This window comes from Desmodus rotundus, chromosome 2 (genome assembly GCF_022682495.2).
Source record: "Desmodus rotundus isolate HL8 chromosome 2, HLdesRot8A.1, whole genome shotgun sequence".
Lineage (NCBI taxonomy): Eukaryota > Metazoa > Chordata > Mammalia > Chiroptera > Phyllostomidae > Desmodus > Desmodus rotundus.
Genome location: NC_071388.1, coordinates 150,729,385 through 150,748,872, shown reverse-complemented (window position 1 = coordinate 150,748,872; position 19,488 = coordinate 150,729,385). Strand labels below are relative to the sequence as shown.

Genomic DNA, 19,488 nt, shown 5'->3' with positions numbered 1-19,488 from the left:
AGTATCGACTTCCCCTCAATGTAATTTAAAATGTGTAAACTGGCACTGGAAATAGAAGTGGAATACTTGACATTTCATTATTTGGCAGTTTTTTAGGTATAGGTGTTACTGCACTGTTATTTGAATTGAAGCATCTCATGTATGTAACAGATTTTGTATGATTCAAAACTTTACAGCAAGCTATTGAATGTTTATTAAAAAAATTCTCAAAATGACATGGAAACATGTTTACTGTACAAATAAAAGCTTAGACATTAAGAGTGTACATTATTCAATGATTTATATCCTAAGAAAACCGGGCATGAATTAACCAGTACACACTACCATGCTGACATGACGTATTAATATTCCAGTCAAGTACAACCGACTTCAGAACAGCCCAGTAACTCAGCCACCTATAAACTGGATGTTAAGATGCTAGGCTGCTGAGCCATATCACCCTTCTACAGTGTGAATGACAGTGTACTGACATTAGCTTTTTCCTACAATTCCATTTAAAAAAAATTTTTATGGTTAATACCATCTCACATTATCAAATATGTTTAAGAAAAGAAATTACCAGCCAGAGGACCAATTTATATGGATTATTTATATACATATATTTATAAAACTGACCAAATGAATTTGACAAGTATATAAAATTATCAGTATCAAAATGACTATAATTATGTCATTTCCAGGGGTTTTTTTAAAGTTGATTTAAAATTGTATGTTCATAACATTGTTTTTTTCAAGTTACCACTAACCATTCATCCTCCATTTTTAAAGAAACATAGTTTTATAAAGTCTATGTATTAATTTGGTCACCAGCCATACTAAAATCATGTCAACTTACACAGTAGTGCCCCCATATCCATGGTTTCAGTTTCCTGAAGTTAGCTGTGGTCTGAAGTTATAAAATGGGAAACTCCAGAAATACATCATAAGTTTTAAATTGCACCCTCTTCTGAGTAGTGGGAAGAAATCTCCGGCTGTTCCAGGCCATCCCTCCCTCCTGGGACATGAGTAACCCCTTTGGCCAGCACAGACACGCTGCATGTGCAATGAGATATTTTATGACAAACAGACCACATTCACGTAACTTTTAATACAGCACATTGATACTGTTGTTAATTTCTTACTGCATGTAATTTATAAACTAAACTTTACCACAGATGTGTACGTACAGAAAAAAAATAGTATAAAGAAAGTTAGGTACTATTTCTGGTTTTAGGCATCACTGAGGGTCTTGGAATGTATCCACCTAGATGAATCGGTGGGGGGAGGGGGGAACTACTGTATTCTCGTTTAATCTGGAGAAGATACTCAGTTCATGTGTAAGAAAAATATGTGTTTTATTAAATCTTCATTAAGAAGGACTAAGGTTTTGCAAAAAAGCAGCTGGCCTAATTATAACAGCTTATACCAGGGATTTTAAATGCTAAACACCTGGCGACCCAGCTTTGCAATTGCAAGAGTGCTCCCACTCAGAAACGTTGCTCCGGGTCTAGGATGCTCCATACCACCCAGATGCCCAAAGACTCACTGGTTTCCTACTGCCCAATCCACCCGCGAATGCTATCAGTAAAGTCAGGTTTATAATTTCTGAATATTTAAGCAAAGTGGTGTATCTCTTGACTTTTTCTAACTTTACGAACAGTTGGCATCATATATAAACAATTTAGTTTAACAGAACAAATCTAAATGTTGGCATTTCATTAAAATGTATCATTTCCAGAAAAATCTAGATTTAGCAAAAGATGCCATTTTAGGTAATCTGTGTCTTCAGTAACAAATTAAAGTGCAGAGAGAAAAGTTGTTTAAGAACTTTTTTCCATAGAAACCAACAAAACACACTGAAAAAAGCATGTAAAGAATAAAAAAAGAAAAATCATTCCTCCTATAGGCTTATTTCACTACATATTATTTTATTGTCCACCTAAGGCAATTTAAAATACAACTTTAGGAACTACAATGTCCTTCCTCACAGTCGAAGACCTGTGAGTTTCTGTTCTTTGATAACGGGACTAAGAACGAACCCCATTATGACTGCGGCACAAAGTCCAGGATTGCCCATCTAGCTCACCTTCAAACCCCAACTAAGGCTGAAAGGAAAATTTGTAACCTTCAGGTAAGTGTAAACTAATTTTATCTAGGCTTTTATCATTTGGCTTCTTATATAATCTTAAAAATTAAGGCTAAGCTATATTTACATCAATTAATCATATAGCAATATTTGATGACATTATACAGATTTCCATAAAGTGGTAACTTTTCTAAAAGCAGAAACATCCCAAATACAAAAGCATCTTTTATTGTTTTGAATCGTGCGCTACAATAAAAACACATATTTTATATATATAACAAATTAAAGTGCTGTATATATACATATAATGAAGGGAAGAGATTTAACAGGTAGAAACATGGGAAAGCCCCACCAAAATCTTCAATGCAAAGTAGTCCAGTTTATTTCTTCCAGTCAGAAACATTCAGTATTTCTTCAGCTTTCAAATTCTAGGCATTCAAATTGTCATAGTACCCTGCAAAAACTAGTATATAAGCAAAATCATCAGCTGTTAACAATAAAAAGGTGTTTGTTTTTTACTATATTCCATAAAAGCATTTTCACAAGTTGAGAAAGTTTGATTTTCCAAGTCTTATAATTCAACCAGTACATACTAGTAGGGTAACAGTGACCCTATAACGTCCACATAAAAACAACACAACAACCCTAAAATATTGAAACACACAGGAAACATAACTTTCCTATAGTATCTTTTAAAAAAAAAAAAAACCTGGATTCAGGTTAATAGCAACCACTTGAGTAAGAAATAAACAGCTTTATAATCTATCATAAATGAAAATTTCCTATTTCTATTAGAACTAAGAAAGATCACTACAAGTAAACTATTCTTCATAAAAATAATGGTAGTTTTGCCCTAAAAAATGATTTCGAAGATAAACTGTCAAAACCTGTCATAGCCCTGACCGGTGTGGCTCAGTTGGTTGGGCATCATCCAGCAACGCGAGAAGTGGCTGGTTCAAGGCCTGGTCAGGACACATGCATAGGTTACAGGTTTAGTCCCCATCAGGATGGGTATGAGAGGCAACCAATAGATATTTCTCTCCATCTCTTTCTCCCTCCCTTCCTCCGACTAAAAATAGTAAAATAAAACATTTTTTTAAAAACCTCTCATAAAATTTCAAAATATATTTTATGTTTAAAATATTAAGTCAAGTCGGTATTTGTACCAATACTGAATCTTATATTTACATTCAACTAAAAAATATAGAAAAAGAACATGGGCTATGAAATATATTACTCCCAGTATTCATACCGGGGTTCACTTATCAGTTTTTGGTAACTATGAACACTTTCGGAACACAGTGTAAATATCAAAAGTTTAACAGGGTACTCACATCATCATATACGAAATTCACAACCCCTTGTTGTAAGTGGTCTCTTCTCCTAAAGAAATCTTTAAACAAACAAATAACTTTTTTATTATAATTGAAAATCTACAGTTTCAAATACATGGTGTCCCCAGGTACAAAAAAGTGAATAAATTCTTACTCGATAAGAAAACCTCCAAAACTGAGGTATATATAACAATTTTTCACTATTTGTATTCCAAAAAATTTAAAGTCTTAACACTCTGATTAGATTTAATAATGAACGGAGGAAAAACATATATTGTAAACTTGCTGTACTTAAGAAAAATAGCTATATGATACTGCACCCATTTTTAAATATTTACCTGTCAATGCTCGAAGCTTCACACAACAAGCAACATAATCGTCGAAGGAGATCCTGCCATTCTTGCTATAACGTTTAACAATAGCAGTTAATGTCTGAGGACTCAACCTATAACCTAATAAAAAGGGAGTGATAAATTAAAATTTCTAAAACTAAACACCATAAGAAGAGCACAACAAACACTGCATTCTTGTTAACAGTCGCAAAATATATTAACTTTCAAAATGCATTCCAAAAAAATAATAAAAACAAAACTCAATGTTAGAAACAAAACATATTCACACTAAAATTGACTAAAGCGACTATTCATTACTAATAGTGGCACATAAACACCATAATTCTAGCTTATAAAGTCAGAGGTAAAAAAAATCGTTTTTAAAAATATATTTTGGTTTAGAAATAAATGTCTATGGTATTTCCTAGGTTTTAATGCTTCAATATTTCAATTCTGTAATTTTATTTTTTTATCCTGCAGGTATGTTTTTAATTTGTTTTTATTTTTTATTAAGGTATAGTGACATACAACATTATACTTCTGGTATACCACATAATGATTTGATATTTGTGTATATTGCAAAATACTTGCCAAAGGGAGCCTAGTTAACATGTGTCGCTACACATAGTACGAATGTGAAATATAACTTTCGCCCTTTGGCTTCCTATATAATCTATCTTATAAGTTTTGTTTTTTCTTGTTATAAGAACTTTTAAGATCTACTTTCTCAGCAATTTCAAATATGCAATACAGTATTGTTAATTATTAACTATAATCACCATGGTGTGTATTACATCCCCATGACTACTAATTTTACAATGGGAAATCTGTACTTTTTGCCCTCCTTCACCCATCAATGCTAAAAATTACATAGTTCTTTAAAGACTAACAAAGCAAAGATTATTAGTGATCTGTGCTATCATTCAAATCCTGTATTTCCCATTGAATATTTTACTTAAAAGTGTCTTTTATAAACAAAATTCGAGGATCAACATGGTTATTCGGAAGGAGAAGAAATAGAAAAATGGTATTCCTTTTTGCCCCATAACCCTTCCTTGGTTCTTTGTTATCTAGGCTTGTGGTCTCCCGAAGTTTTTGACTGTGTACTCCTATCAGTAAAAAGTTTTGGATCATTCACTCTATTATGTGTGCATTAACTGAATTTTAAATACCATACACATATCACTGTTTGATTATTTATGCTTTAAAATAGATCTAAAACTAATATTTAAAAAGAATGAAATAAAAATAATTAGAAAGACAAATCAGTATGTTCTACTTCCTGCATCCCTGTAGATGGTCTTATGTGTTTAATGATGTGTGTGCACTTCACTGTGAAGAGCGAAGGCCCAGAAGCATTGTCTGTATTGTTACTGAGTGAGTAGATATGGACAAAAGACACTAATCCACTCAAAGGGAGAAACAATAAAACTAAATGCAATTGGAGAAAATCTATGTGTAGATATAATAAAAAATGTAATGCAGAAAGCTTGCTAAAAGTAAATAAAAGGAGAGGTATAAATTGAAAGAAGCAGCAAGTAAAACATGCAAACTAATGGATTTACATACAAATCCATTTTGAGCTTTCCATTAGACAGCTATGATCTGGGTGTGACACTGATAAAATTCTTATGATTTCCCACAGCATTCTTAGCAAAATAATGAAATATTTTAAAATATATATGAAGATCTTAAATTTGAATAATCCAGAATACCTCTTTGTTATATTCAACTGCCTATGTGAACTCTTTAGTGGTATTCTTTTTTGCAAAAGGTTAATTTTTAAACATTATGAATTAATGAACAAGTTTAATCCAATAGTTATTAAGGCTCTATAATAGAACAATTATGTTTATATGGCCAGGATTGTCCCTGAAATGACCTTTATAAGACAAAACAAATCACTAGTTTTGACTTCTTTAAAGTGGAATTTGAGATAATTTCCACTGGGCTCAGATTTTAACTTTCAAAAGTTAATTTTCTTACAAATCCATATTATTTAGAAATGCGTATAAATAAAATCACAAAGGTAAACATAATTAAGAAAACTACTTAAAATTGTGTTAACTGTAAGCAAGTTAAACACCATTGTATATGATCACTTTTCTAAAGAACGACTGAGAACCTTAGCTTATCAGAGATTAATAAAAATAAAAGTCTTTTAAAATATTCTAAAAAGCATACTTCCCGTTTGGAGGTATTTTAATGTCTACTGTGTGTTCTATACTACATAAGAAAAAAAAACAAAAAGAAAAGATGTTTTTTATTGCTGAAAAGCTGGGTTAGAATACGGAGACCTCTAACTGAGATACGCCTTCGCTGTCAAAGTGGAGGCTTTACCAAGTTACAAAACAATACAATATAATTGGTAAGTAAGTACTAAACATTAGAGGAATACATTTAAATACACTCAACAGAGAAAATTCATAAGTTATTCTATGATCCAGAATGTATGAAAGTTCATCTTTTGAAAAAAGAATGGGTAAAATGATTTTTTTGTGAAAGGTCTTTAGTCAGAATTTACCTACAACCTTGAAATCAAACTAGGAACAGCTGGTGAAATAATACATCCCTTTATTACTTGGCAGAATGAAATAAGGAAGTTCATCCGATCAAAGGACAAAGATAACTGGGTGTATGCTGAAAACGCTAACACTCTTACCCATAGCAGCGATGGCTTGGTTCAGTTCATGGTGCTCCACTGTGCCGCTCTGGTCTTGGTCAATAGTGAGGAAGTTTTGTTTCCAGGCATTAAGGGCTGTCCAAAGTTCTTTGAATTCATTAAATCCCATTTTTCCCGTGTAATCTCTCTGAGAGTTTTATTAACAAAAATAAATTTTGGTACCAGAGAACTTACCTAACCCAAAACTCCAAATCATTGACCCCCCCAAAAAGAAAACATTCGGTTGCCTCTGCCAGAGTTAGCCAAACTCAGCATTTGAATAAATTTCTATGTCAAGCTGGAAAAGTGCGGAATTCAAACAGGATCTTACCAAGTATTTTTAAACTCTAGTTTACTGTGGTCATCTATAACCAACAATTTCCTTAATATGCTGAAAGCAATTATTCAATAGTATTTTCTATTTTTATTCAAGGATACATCCAACATGGCAATCATAATTCTGCAGGTTTCCAAACTGAAGGCTATAAAACACATTTATTATTTGAATTAGAGTCTGCCCAATTTTATCTATGTAAGATTATGACAATTTCTATTAGCAAATTAAAACTTGATAAAAATTTTATCACTCCAATCAGCAAACTTTGAATGTTAGCCACCCATAAAAAAATAATAATAATAACAGAAGTTACTACTACCTTCAAACTACTCACATCCATTAAGGGGATTTGGGTAATTAAATGAGCAATTAATTATAAAGTAACTGAAACTTGCTGTCACAGAAGAGAAGGAGGGCTTTAGTCTTCCTAACACAAATACAGATGCGGTGTAAGCAGGAGTTTGGGAGCACAAGACTTGAAGGAGTTAGTGATTTGGTTACGTTTGCGGTACATGCGAGGGAGCTGCACGCGGTGGCACCAGAAGGACAGGTGAGGGCCAGATAGTGAGCGTCCTGAATGCCACCCTAAAGATGAGGCCAATGGAAGTCACTGAAGGATTCTAAGGAGCAGAGGGACAATTCTAAAATCTCCATTAGTTTACAATGACTAGACCGTGAAGTGAGGTGAAAATGGATGTAGCTACATCATTTGGGAGTTTTACTGAGGCTGACCAAGTAAGAGAAGGTAAGTTTCTGAACTGAGGCATCTGTTCCCCCCCATGAGGGAGTGGGTAAAGAAAGGAAGAAGAAATAAATAAAACTACCTTAAAGTCACGGGTTATTATAAATATTAACTTTTTTGTAATCATAGAACTATAACTGAGGACTCACTAAGTAGAATTTAATTTCTCAAAACCTTATTATAGTTATATTCAACTAGTATGTGATTTATCTCAAGAAAAATTATAGTGCTCATAAAGGAGACATATCAGTATAGTTAAGCTTATGAAGTTATAGCAGCTAGTAGCTCACTAAGATAAATAAGTAAAAATGCTTAAAGTTAGTTGGTTTATTTTATGCTATTTTATTTTATGCTATTTGATATTTTTGAAATTCTATAAAGAACCAAATTATTTCAGCTAAATTTTAGACCCATTAAGGAAAAAAATAGAAAACATTCCACAAGTAAAATAGCTAATTTTCTTTAAATTGTTTAATATAGTGTCAATGTTAGAATAGTTGATTCTAGACAATTTTAACAGACACTGAAGGAGCATTTACTCTGAACCAGGTGGTGTTTTGTGATTTCACATAAACATGCCACATGCATTATAACCCTAATTTTATAATTATAGAAACAGAAGCCCAGAAAGATAAACTTTCCCAAGTTCACAGAGCTAATTACGTGGAGGAGTCAGCAGCAGAGCCCTGCACTCCTTATAAAAACCGCAGGAGCAGGGAGGGGGCACAAAGGTCACATGAGACATCTCTGGAGTGCTACCTCCATTATTCGGTGAGCAGAAGATACCTGCTTGGTTTAAAGTTAACACGTCACACATTCATTAGGTGGGAGATTCTCAATAGGTGAGAATAAACAGTAAAAATGGAGTCATAAAATATGCATATCTTTAATCTCAAAATAAGATCAAATATATATGATTAAATATTTTGACAAAGAATAAAAAGTGAGAATTTTCAGGAAAGCTGACAGTTTCGCTCTCTCACCCTACACCCCATTAGAATAGAAAGTAAAATTTTTTTAAGTCATAAACCTTTAGAGAAACAGAGAGTAAGAGAAGAAACAAAGCAACAAAATTTTGCAAGTTGGAAGAGCAGATGGACATGAGTTAACTAACGTAGATCTAAGCAAGTGTCTCCCTGAACTTGCGATAAGAAAAGCTGAGAAGCAGCCTTGTTATCCTGGAAAAGGCCCCCAAAGTTTAAGAAATGGCAGAACTTCTGTAAATGGGTGTGACGGTAAGATAAAAACAGAAGGCATGGTTGAATGCCTACTTAAGGAGAATTTAGAGCTCCAAATCGCCCCCTGGCCTCAGCTAAGTGGTGGCTACTATGTCTGCTCCCACCCCAGCAGAAGTCTGGGGCTTTATTCCCTGGAGACCTCTGTGGACTGCAGGATTCCAGAACAGGGCTACCTGACATTATTACAAGGCAATTTAATGACAGTGTACAAAACAAAGCAATTTAATGACAATGTACAAAAGACTGGGAGCCCTGCTGCGTACTCCCTCTTCCTTTCCAGACAGATTAGCTGGACAACCAGCCCAAAAGGAAATCCCTAAAAAACTAACACCCAGTGTTGCTCAGTAAACTGCCCAGCCTAACCATCAGACATGGAAGTCAACAATCAACACCTAAGCATGATCTCAGACTGCTAACTAGCATTTTAGTTGACTATGACCATCCAAGGATCACTGACACCTGGAAAAGACATCTAATACGAAAGACAATCTAACACACAAACTGGAAAAAAAAATCGTTGGAAACAAAGGTTATGTAGAAAGACAGAAACTTTAATAGTCTCAGAGATAAGGAAAAGGAAAGACAACACATTCATGAAAAAGAAAAAGAAGCTCTTGGATTTTAAGAACATGATAGCAGATAAAACTCAATAGAAGGTTTAGAAAACAGATAAAGAAATGTCCCCCCAAATGGAGGAAAACAAGAAATAGAAGAGAAAAGATAAGTGATCCATTCCAAATAGCAGGCATATCAGAGAGAGAAAATGGAGAAAACATCACTGAAGAAAATTCCCCAGAGCTACAGCAATGAGTTCCCAGAACAGGGGTGCTCATGGGGTTCCCCACACAACACAACCAGGCACATCACTGTGGACTACCAGACTAGGAACAAAGATTTCATAGGCCTCAAGAGAGGAAAGACAAATGACATACAGAGTGACAATGGAAGCTGAAACAATGGAGCAATACCTTTAAGATTTTAAGTGAAAATGATTTATAACTTAAGAGTCCTATACCTGGCCAATCACTTAATTCTGAGGATAGCATGAAAGCATTTTCAGATGAAGTCTCAAAAAACTTACCTCCCATGCACTCTAATTATTGTAATTAATGTTATAGTTTATAGAATTAAAAAAGATGACCAGAGATAAAATAAAGGGGAGATCCAGAGAGAGGAAAGACAGCTCCTGAATAATGGTGATGGAATGCCAGAATGGCAGCTCTGCACAGAAAGTAAAGCACAGCACAAAGCTCCGGGATGATGATTAATAGCAGGAAGTAAAGTTATATAAAATGGAAAAGTAATCATATCTATCACGAGACTCAAGAAGAGCATTTCGATAGTGACAATAAGGCAAATACTGATGATTTGATCTAATGTAAACTACCGTACAGCTATACTGAAAGGGTGGGAGGATGGCAAGGGTTCCAGTGTGGAGTTCAGGGACAAAGGTGAGTTTAAGGTTGAGAGTTAAATCCTCCTGCTCCATAGCAGGACATCATCTGACAATCATCAAAACTGAAAATCAAGTGTGATTAAAAAGCTTGCTATTTTGACATCTGGAGGCAAACTTCAAAACAGTGAGCTGAAAATTGAAAGAGGTTCCTCTATGAGTGGTTAACATTGGGAAGGTAGACATGCACGACTAACAGTTATTTTCATAGCACACTTTGCAGAATCATCTGACTCTTTAACCTGTGTGCATGTATCTCTGTGATAAAGTTATTTTAAGTATGGGGACAAAAAACGTTAGAAAACAAATTTCCCATTTCAATTTCAACAGAGGGAAAAAAGATCTCACGAGAATAAGTTCCACTAATTCCAGACTGTGTCAAACATTTCTGAAGTTCTTCTGCATCCACTTCACCATCCTGTCAAAAGTAATTATAACTTGACTTAATGTACAGTTGTAGAAAAGCATACTAAAATGCTAGTTGTCTATTCTAGGCAATCAATAAATATGTTATCTTCAAAATATTATTCTATCAACTACAGAATAACTGACAAATATTGACAGCAAAGGCATATTACAGAATATCATGAAATATGTTTTTACAGAGTCCAGCTGGCTAATTCTAAATATAAAAATTTTATACTAAAAAAATTTTAAAAGAAATGTTTTATAATCAATTTATATTAATTTATCAAGCATTTCAAATATAATTTATTTTCTCCACATCTAGCAAACAGCTGAATGGTTCTGTACTGTAGTAGTTGAAAGCATGTATCTTGTGACAAACACCACACCTCTACTTAAAACAGTTGGAAAAAATGCCAAAAATATCTTCAGAAAAGTCTTGAGAACTTCCCTTTCATGCCGGTTTTGGTGGGAAGTTATTTCTAAAGGATACTGAAGGAGAAAACAGCTTTGCCCTCCACCACCAATACACCCAGCAAAATCTGAGTTCCTTCAATTTTGTTAGTATACTTCTAATTATTGCTCATTTTTGGCTTGAACATATGGGAAATAAGTTTTTAATGCAAATAAGAAATCAATGGAGGTGAAACAGGTGGAATAGTCTCATGTTTCAGTACCTCATCTTGTTACCTACAAACAGAGGAGAGTAATTTACTTGGAAGCATCAAATACTCAGTACATTCTCACAAATGCAAAACAATAGCTTGTTTGTTTTATTGATTAGGTTCCTTTTAATAGTGAGATTATATGGTATTTGTCTTTCACCGCCTGGCTTATTTCACTTAGCATAATGCTCTCAGTTCCATCCATGCCGTCGCAAAGGACAGGAGGGGATAATGCGGGAAAAGGGTGAGTGAAGGGTTTACAGGAACAATTATAAAGGACATATGGACCACAACAAGGGGGGGATGGAAATGGGGGAGGGAGGTGGGGAGGGTCAGGGCGGTGGGGAGGGGTGGGGGGAAAAGGCAGAGAACTGTACTTGAACATAATAAATAAATAAATAAATCCTAAAAAAGAGGGGAAAAAAAGAAAAGCTCCAAGAAAGGATCAAGGAGACAAATTTAAAACATGTATTTTGTAAGAGACCCAAGAAACAACAACAAAAAAAACTTTTACAAACTACTGCTAGTAAGTATTATAAATACTCATATTCTGATCTTTAGCATGGAGTTCCTCATAAGAAAAGTTAGAATGGGTCTAAAGGAATTAAAAAATACTGGGAATCATTGTTCTCAATGAACCCTTCATGTGGTATTCACTACGCAGAGTATCTAAGTGCTCCTTTCTCTGTCATGCATGTTTTTGTGATTTTGCTACAAAGTTTAAATTCTGTAGTTAGAAAATAGTATTTTAAAAAATGGTGTGGACACAATCTAGATGGGGACAATCCCAAAATCACTACATACGAACGGTAACACGGGGAAGGAAAGGGATGACATGGAAGGGGGACCAAAAGGAGAGATTCCACAAAAACTGCGTATGAAATGAGTTTATGAACCAAAAGTCTAAAATACATGGAAAAATCTAATGTTCAAAAAGACAGCCAATTAAAAATGAGCAACTTTAGAACAAATGCATACATGATGAAACTAACTTTATAGACGAATCATTAAATCAAATGTTAAGAAAATGTAGAGAAATAATTGAATAACTTCCATTGAGAAAGAATAAAAAGTTCATTTAACAAATATTTACTGAACAACCTGCTATATACAAGCACCGTTAAAAGGACTAAGTATCAAATACTATCTAAAACAAAATCCTCACCTTCATAGAGTTTACATATTAGTAGCAGAGAGACGATAAAGCAGAAATTACTTCTGATGATACTAAGGGGAACATACAGCAGAGGAAAAGTAGTGAGGAACGTGTGCATTGGCCCTGAGCAGAAGGCAATGCTATTTCATACAGATGGTTGAGGAAAGCCCACATGATAAAGCGAATTCTGAGAAAGATCTGAACAAAGTAAAGGAATAAGCTCTGCAGCTGTCTCAGGGGAGAGTGTTGTAGACCTGAGCTCTCTCAAACAGCAGCCGCTAGCCATATGCTCCACTGGATCCCCAGACAGGGCTAGTCTGAACTAAGGTGTTTTGTAAGTATAAAAGACACACCAGGTTTCCAAGATTTAGTGCCAAAGAAAAGAAACATATCGTATTCAGAAATTTTACATTGATAATACTGATATGTTAATATTTTTGATATATTGGGTTAAATAAAATATATTATTAAAATTAATTTCACATATTTCTTTCCACTTTTTAAAATGTACTACTCAAGGCTTTAAAACTACATATGTGGCTTACATTTGTGGCTCATATTGTACTTATTTTGGCCAGTCCTGCTATATGCAAAGAAAACAAGTATAAGCGTCAGAGGATGTTCTTGGTATTGCTATAATCCTTCCCCTATCACCTCTAGCCTTCTTTCCCTCCATCCCTCATTTCCTACATGTCCATCTCTCACTGGACACAGACCTTCTAAGTCAGTATCTGAGTTTCATTCCCTTTTGCTTTGCCAAGTCCTAGCACAGTATCTAGTACAAAGCAGGTTAGTTGTTTGGGTAGAATAAAGATAATTAGCATTGCTTCTTAGTTAAACTATAATCCTTTCTGATAGTTTGTGGCCAAGTTCATTTACTATTTCAAAAGGTTAAAATATCAGAATTTCTTGTGCAAATGTGGATTAAATTAAAAAATCTAAAATCTAATAGAATGAATAAAACTCAATTTCACATGTGCTTTTTACAGAATGTTCAGTCAGAAAAACAACTTGAACAGCTTTAGTAAAAGCTTTAACCATCAGGAAGCATTCTCTAAGTACACTGCTCCATGTTCCAATTTCACCCATTTTATGAAAACATATTACCTTAATTAACTGGCTAATGAGCAACGTCTTACTAAACTGCATGAAGAAAGAAATCACTTTGGATCTCGTCACCTGCACTTAGAACTGGGGGGTCGTGATCGACTGTGTAATCCCTCTACAAAATTTGGTGGCACTGGTAGGGGAAAATTGCATTTTCTAATTAAATAATAAGAGCTTTAGGTAGATAATTTTAAAAAACTAATTGCCATTGGTTAGGTTAATGGCCACTGATAGGCAGCAAGATTTTAAAATGAGATTCAAACTCAAGTCATATTTGTTCAGTTACTCAATCTTAATCTCCACTTATTTATCGATAATAAAAGGGCGCGTCCGTTCCGCCCACCTCAGAGCTGCAGCGTGGAAAGTGGAAGCAGTGTACACGCTCAGGTTGTTGCTGGTGTTATTGAGATGCATGATGTGTGTGTGTGCACACGAGTAAGAATGCACGTGTGTCCAGAATTTCCTCGGATCAACTGATGAGTGGATTATCACTGTTCAGAAAACATCACCCTATAAAAAGGAACACTGCAAAAACTTTTAACTGGACATTTTTCATAGAGCACCATCAATTATGAGGCCTATCAAAAAAGAATACAGCTGTAGAGGTGAATTCAGCAATTAGGTTCTAGGACCATAAGAGTGTAAATCAGATATGACACCTGATCCTAAATCTAGGCAAAATTCAACATATAAAAGAACTGACTAAATATTTGGACTAAAAATTAAAAATGAGCTAATTTACATGCCATTCAACACATTTATCATTGAATGTAGGTACACAATGTATTCCTGGTGCCAACTTGGTAAGGGAGAATACGCCAAGAGTCGTGTCCCCGTGGAGTTGAACTATTCAAAAACACAAGACTGGAAAAATTAAGGAAAATATCAAATAGTACAAACATAGTAAATTACTATTGACAACTGTTACAACTGAAATGGTTCAGAAGTCAAATAAAAGTATCTACATATGTATGTCCAGTTCCTAGGTTTTAAGATGTAATTTTATAAAATGGATTTATATGATAGTCTGTTATAGGTAACATTTATTCTCAGTATTACACTATTTAAAAATTTCTTTGCATGTAAGAATGGCATAATGTAACAGGATTACACTTAGCTGCAATTAAAAAATGCTATTAAAGGGGATCAAACACTTAAGGGTCTACTGTTTTATACAAGTCTGGGGCTAGGCAGAACACGACTGTTCGGCAACTTAATGACGCCACCCATGTGCACGTGCAGACCTCTTTTTCCAAGTCCTCTCTGGCTCAGTCTCCATACCACCCTGTTTCCACTTTTAGTTAAATGAGCTATGTTTGGGCTTCATGCTAACAGACTTTTTAAAATAAAACAACTACCTCAGGAAAAAAATTAGTCTAGATAAGTTTAAAATACAAATTTGATATACACTTAAAATAATACACCAAGTAAAAAGTGAGCATTTCTTTTAAATAGCAATCATTTCAAAAACTGGTATTTGTGCATTTAGTATCTCACCTGTCCAGCGACATCAGTAAAGTACCTCCACATGGGGTCTTCCGCTGCGGCATAACTGTTCAAATAAGGTGGGTATCCCAAGTATCCACCAGGGGGCACATGTGGCCCTGTTCCTGGCACTGGCTGTCCCATCAGCATCTGCATTCCAGGCATCTGCCCACTAAAATTTCCAAACTAGAAGAGTGAAAAAGGAGAAAGTTACTATTACAAATGTCACCTATTATCCACTAAAATTGGTTTAAAAAAATATTTATGTGCAGTCCACTGAAATGCAGAAAGACTTACTGAAAGCTTCCACATTTACTATCACAAAAGCTGTTAGCTAGATGCTAGCTGGCCTGCCTTAAGACCTAATTCCTTTCATTAACATGTTATCCAGCATTAAAAGAACTGTGAAAGATGAAAAGAAGTCTCTAGCCACAAAGAACTTAATCTAAAAGGTGAAACTGAGGCACAGTTTTAAAAAGTGTTTACTATGATCATCCGTGAAATAAACAAAAAGTAAAAAATGTAAGAAGATTTCACCTACAGGAAAGCTAACAAGTAGTGTAACTCAAGACACATACTTAGAAGACTACATGGTACAACGAAATTGTGAATAAGTCAAGGGAAACGGCATAGGGACAAAAACACCCTCTCCATCAGAAAAAAAAATTTTTTTAAAGCAAGACACCAATGAACAGATCGGTAAAGTGACAATTCCAACCATGTTCCTTTTCAAAACTAAGAAGAATAACAACAATACCAACAATAATAACATGCAGCTAATATTTACGGGGAGCTTTTTATACCCCCGGTACTCCAGGTACTTTCCCTCTGTTACGTGATTTGACTTGCCAACAGCTCTACGAGGTACTAAAGTACTACGTCTTTTCTGCAGTTGAAGACCTGAAACTTCAAGAAGTTACCAGCATTGGTTATGGTCAAATAACTAGTTAGAAGTAGAGCGTGATTCAAAACCAGGGTCTGACCCGGGAGGCTACCTACTGTTCGTTTCCTCTACAGCTCTGGTTTCCCTCTTTTCACTTTGGAACTTGGTATACATATTTAATAATCTAAGAAGATATTTTACTCAGTATCTTTATGAGTATGAAGGTGAAAGAAATACCAAAACTGTTCTTTACTCCATTTTGAACAAAAATATTTTTCACTTATTCTTTTTTTATACAGTTTCAAAAAATTTTCAGTTACAGTTGACATTTACTATTATATTAGTTGCAGGTCTATGACAATACTGGTTAGATATTTATGTAACTTATGAGGTAATTTCCCTGTTAAGTTTACTACCCCCTGACACCATACAGAGTAATTACAATAATACTGACTATATTCCCTATGCTGTACTTTACATTGCCCTATTTTGCAACTGCTAATTTGTATTTCACCTGCATTCATTAAGTATCCAGCAGGGATTGCCAGAAGGCAAAAGGAGAAAAGAATTTAAGCACAAGGGGGAAAAAAGACCTTTTTTAGTACAGAGGCCTTTTGTAGGACTTTGAAAAGCCCTAGCAGGTGGGATTTGCTAAAAGCCAAAGTATGGAGGAAGTACTATAGCTCCAGGAAACGTCCTCAAGAAGGTGATCAAAACCTAGATTCTGAAGCAATGAAGTACAACAAAGGAAACAGTAAACATCAAAACAATATTACAGGTTAAAAACAAAAAAATAAAATAAAATAAGTAAAAGACATGATTGTTTAAAAGTTGCTTCTTTGAAAAGACAGATCATCAAAGGACAGACCAAGATGAGGAATTAAAAAAAGGAGAGTATATAACCACATATAGACTATATAAATTAAAATATATATATTAACAAATGCTAGGAATACCTTTTTACCAATATATTTGAAAATGTAGATGAAACTAGCATTCTAAAATGATATACATTACAAATACTGACTCAAGAGGAAAAAAGTCCTATTTATCATAATTGCAGACTAGGAAAACTTGATCAAACTTAATAATGAAAATAATCAAAATGCTGCAAAAATTTTATTTTTAAATCACCTGATAGAAGACAACTTCCTGGCCAAAATCTGAGGACAAGCCTAAACCCTGAGATAAAAGGATCAGCAAAACTCGCGAAGCTTTTTCTCGGAGGGCAGGTGGCAATAACCATCACCTAGGCATCAGTTCCAAGGCCTCCGAGGACATGGGATGCAACCAATTCTTAGGGCATATCCAAGAATGTAGGGTTTATTAAAGACTCTCACCAACTTAAGCTTCACATAAGGAAGAAAAACTGTAAAAAGAAAAATCTATTAGAAAAGAGGCCAAACTAAATATATGAATATTAGTGAAAAGCTAGTGGTGAGGTGATGCCAAAAGATGATTATGGACCCTCTACTATAGCATCTCTATTTGTTCTTGAAGGTTCAACACTAGCTTTTTCCTAAACCAGTCAGGCAAGCAGTATTTTACGAAGCGTCTGGCCTTATGAATGACCTTCTATCTTCCCTTCCTGACAAGCAGCACTAACTCCCCAAAAATCCAAAAATGGGAGAGCTGGTACTAGTGGTCCAAATAAAGATAACCGCAAATTCTTTGCCATCTCTCCCATGCAAAGGCAGACTTTCTCCACTCCCTTGAATCTGAGTTGGACCTGCTTCAGCTTTATCTGATAGAACACAGCAGAAAATGCACCATGTCCTTTCCAGACTTGGGACATTAAGAGGAAGATTCTGTTTCTCTCTTAGAAGAAAGCGATTATGAAGTAGCCCAAGACTGATGCAGAAGGGTCCCTGTGGAGAACCGGAGCTCTTAGCCATTATACAAGGCTAATCCATTAAAATAGTTGTAAAAATTCCTATTACAGTAAGTTGTCTTCTTGATAGTGTCAAAGGAGTCCAAACTGATTCCTATACAGTCATAGTTGCCTGGTGATGTGACTGAAGAAAAGCCTGGGCTTAAAAGTGTTAGCAGTGTCGTTTTCATGTTGTTTCGCACATTTTTGAATTTTTAATATAATCTTTAATTCCTAGTTTCTTCTCAGAAATTTTCCATCTAGTGGGCCATTTTAGGAGGGTTACTCTAGTTATATTGGATTATATAACCTGTAACCCCAGAGAACACTGTGCATATAAACTGTAATAAACCACAACAAGCTGAAAGGAAACAAGTTGAGAGGCCACTGTAGAGAACTCCACTTCATCCCTCAGGACAGTCCCTGTAATTTATGTCAGTGTGAAAATGTTTTAAAGTCCCACAGGTTTTTGCTACCATGACTAATTTTTAAAGAAGGCTCTACCTTCCTTAGGCATCTGAAACTTTCTTACTAAGTTTAAGGACTGATGAAAGGTAAACATAGTAAAGTAGAAGAGGCCTGGTGAAATTAGCAAGTGTTAAGTCCTATACATAACACCAGTAAAGCTCAAGTTCTCTTTCTAGGGAAAAAACGTAGAATTAAAACTGGAAATACACTGTATGTTATTGTTTCTACTCACACCCCATTGGATCATCCCTCATGTCCATTTGTTAAGACAAAGTGTACTCGTCCACTTTGGACATCACTGACGTAAACACTGAAGGTTGGGCTCCTTTCTGAAAAGAAAAAGCTAGACGCCAGGATACTGCAATTGTAACTTCCAACTCAAAGGTGATGCAAAATAGTTATGTAACAAAGAGTAAACTTCCCCAACCACAAAAAGTGTACAAGACCAGATTACACTGGGCAGAACGGTAAAGATTAGGAGGCATTTAGCATATCTTAATGTATTCAGAAGCAATTTAAAGTACAGAAAACAAGAAGTGCTCAAAAAATTCAGAAAGAGGATGTCTAGCAAGACTGAGAGTCGTATGGCAGGGGACGGGAGGATGCGTAACAAAAGATGACTGGAACAAGAAAAGGGTGCTTCTCCCCCGCCATTCCAGTAAAATTTCTAAAACCAAAGGACATTCTTGGCTACACCAGACGCGGCCCAGGGACAGGGACACTAGGCCGGGCCGGTTTCTAGCACCGCGCGCTCTACCGTGCCGCCCGGCACTGGAGACGGTGATGCAGCGCCTAGGGGCGGATCCTGGATGTGGGCACCGCCAGCAGGGGTGCCACGCCCCGCGGGAGCGGTTGCCGCGGTGAAGCAGCCGGGACTCACCCCTCCTCCGTATCCCGGGTAGGCCATGACGAGCGGAGCAACTGTCACCGTGTGCGCCCGGCTGGGTAGAAAGGGTACTTGCACCTACAGGTGCAGGGGAGGCAGAATTGAAGACGCGCCTGCGGAGCAGTTGGAGTCCCTGAGACACCCACTGCAGAGTCCAGCCCCGCCCTGCTAGGTTCCGATTGGCTGAGTGTCTGAGCCCACCCCTTTCTGCAATCCAGTCCCACCCATCTCGTCTGGGCTTCAAGCACCCAGTTTTCTCCTGCTCTCTCACCTGTTGGCTCGCTTAGGTCTCGAGCTCTCATTTCACTAAACCGCGAAGAGGACTGCGGCGGTAACTTCCACCCTCTTTGGAAAAGTTCTCCAGACCTAAGTTTCTTTTCCCTTTAGGGGCTCCATATCG

The 19,488-nt window shown here is 35.8% G+C and overlaps 1 protein-coding gene across 1 annotated transcript; it reads right to left on the bottom strand.

Moving 5' to 3' along the window:
* Positions 1-1,823: 1,823 nt before the first annotated feature.
* Positions 1,824-19,220, bottom strand: GCA (grancalcin). Its single transcript, XM_024579891.4, has 8 exons — positions 19,083-19,220; positions 14,994-15,167; positions 10,512-10,581; positions 6,832-6,875; positions 6,394-6,541; positions 3,738-3,851; positions 3,400-3,458; positions 1,824-2,528 (listed from the first exon to the last, which is right to left on the bottom strand). The coding sequence occupies exons 1-8, from the start codon at positions 19,107-19,109 to the stop codon at positions 2,502-2,504; spliced, it is 663 nt and encodes a 220-aa protein (XP_024435659.2). The 5' UTR covers positions 19,110-19,220; the 3' UTR covers positions 1,824-2,501.
* Between the last annotated feature and the right edge of the window lie 268 nt (positions 19,221-19,488).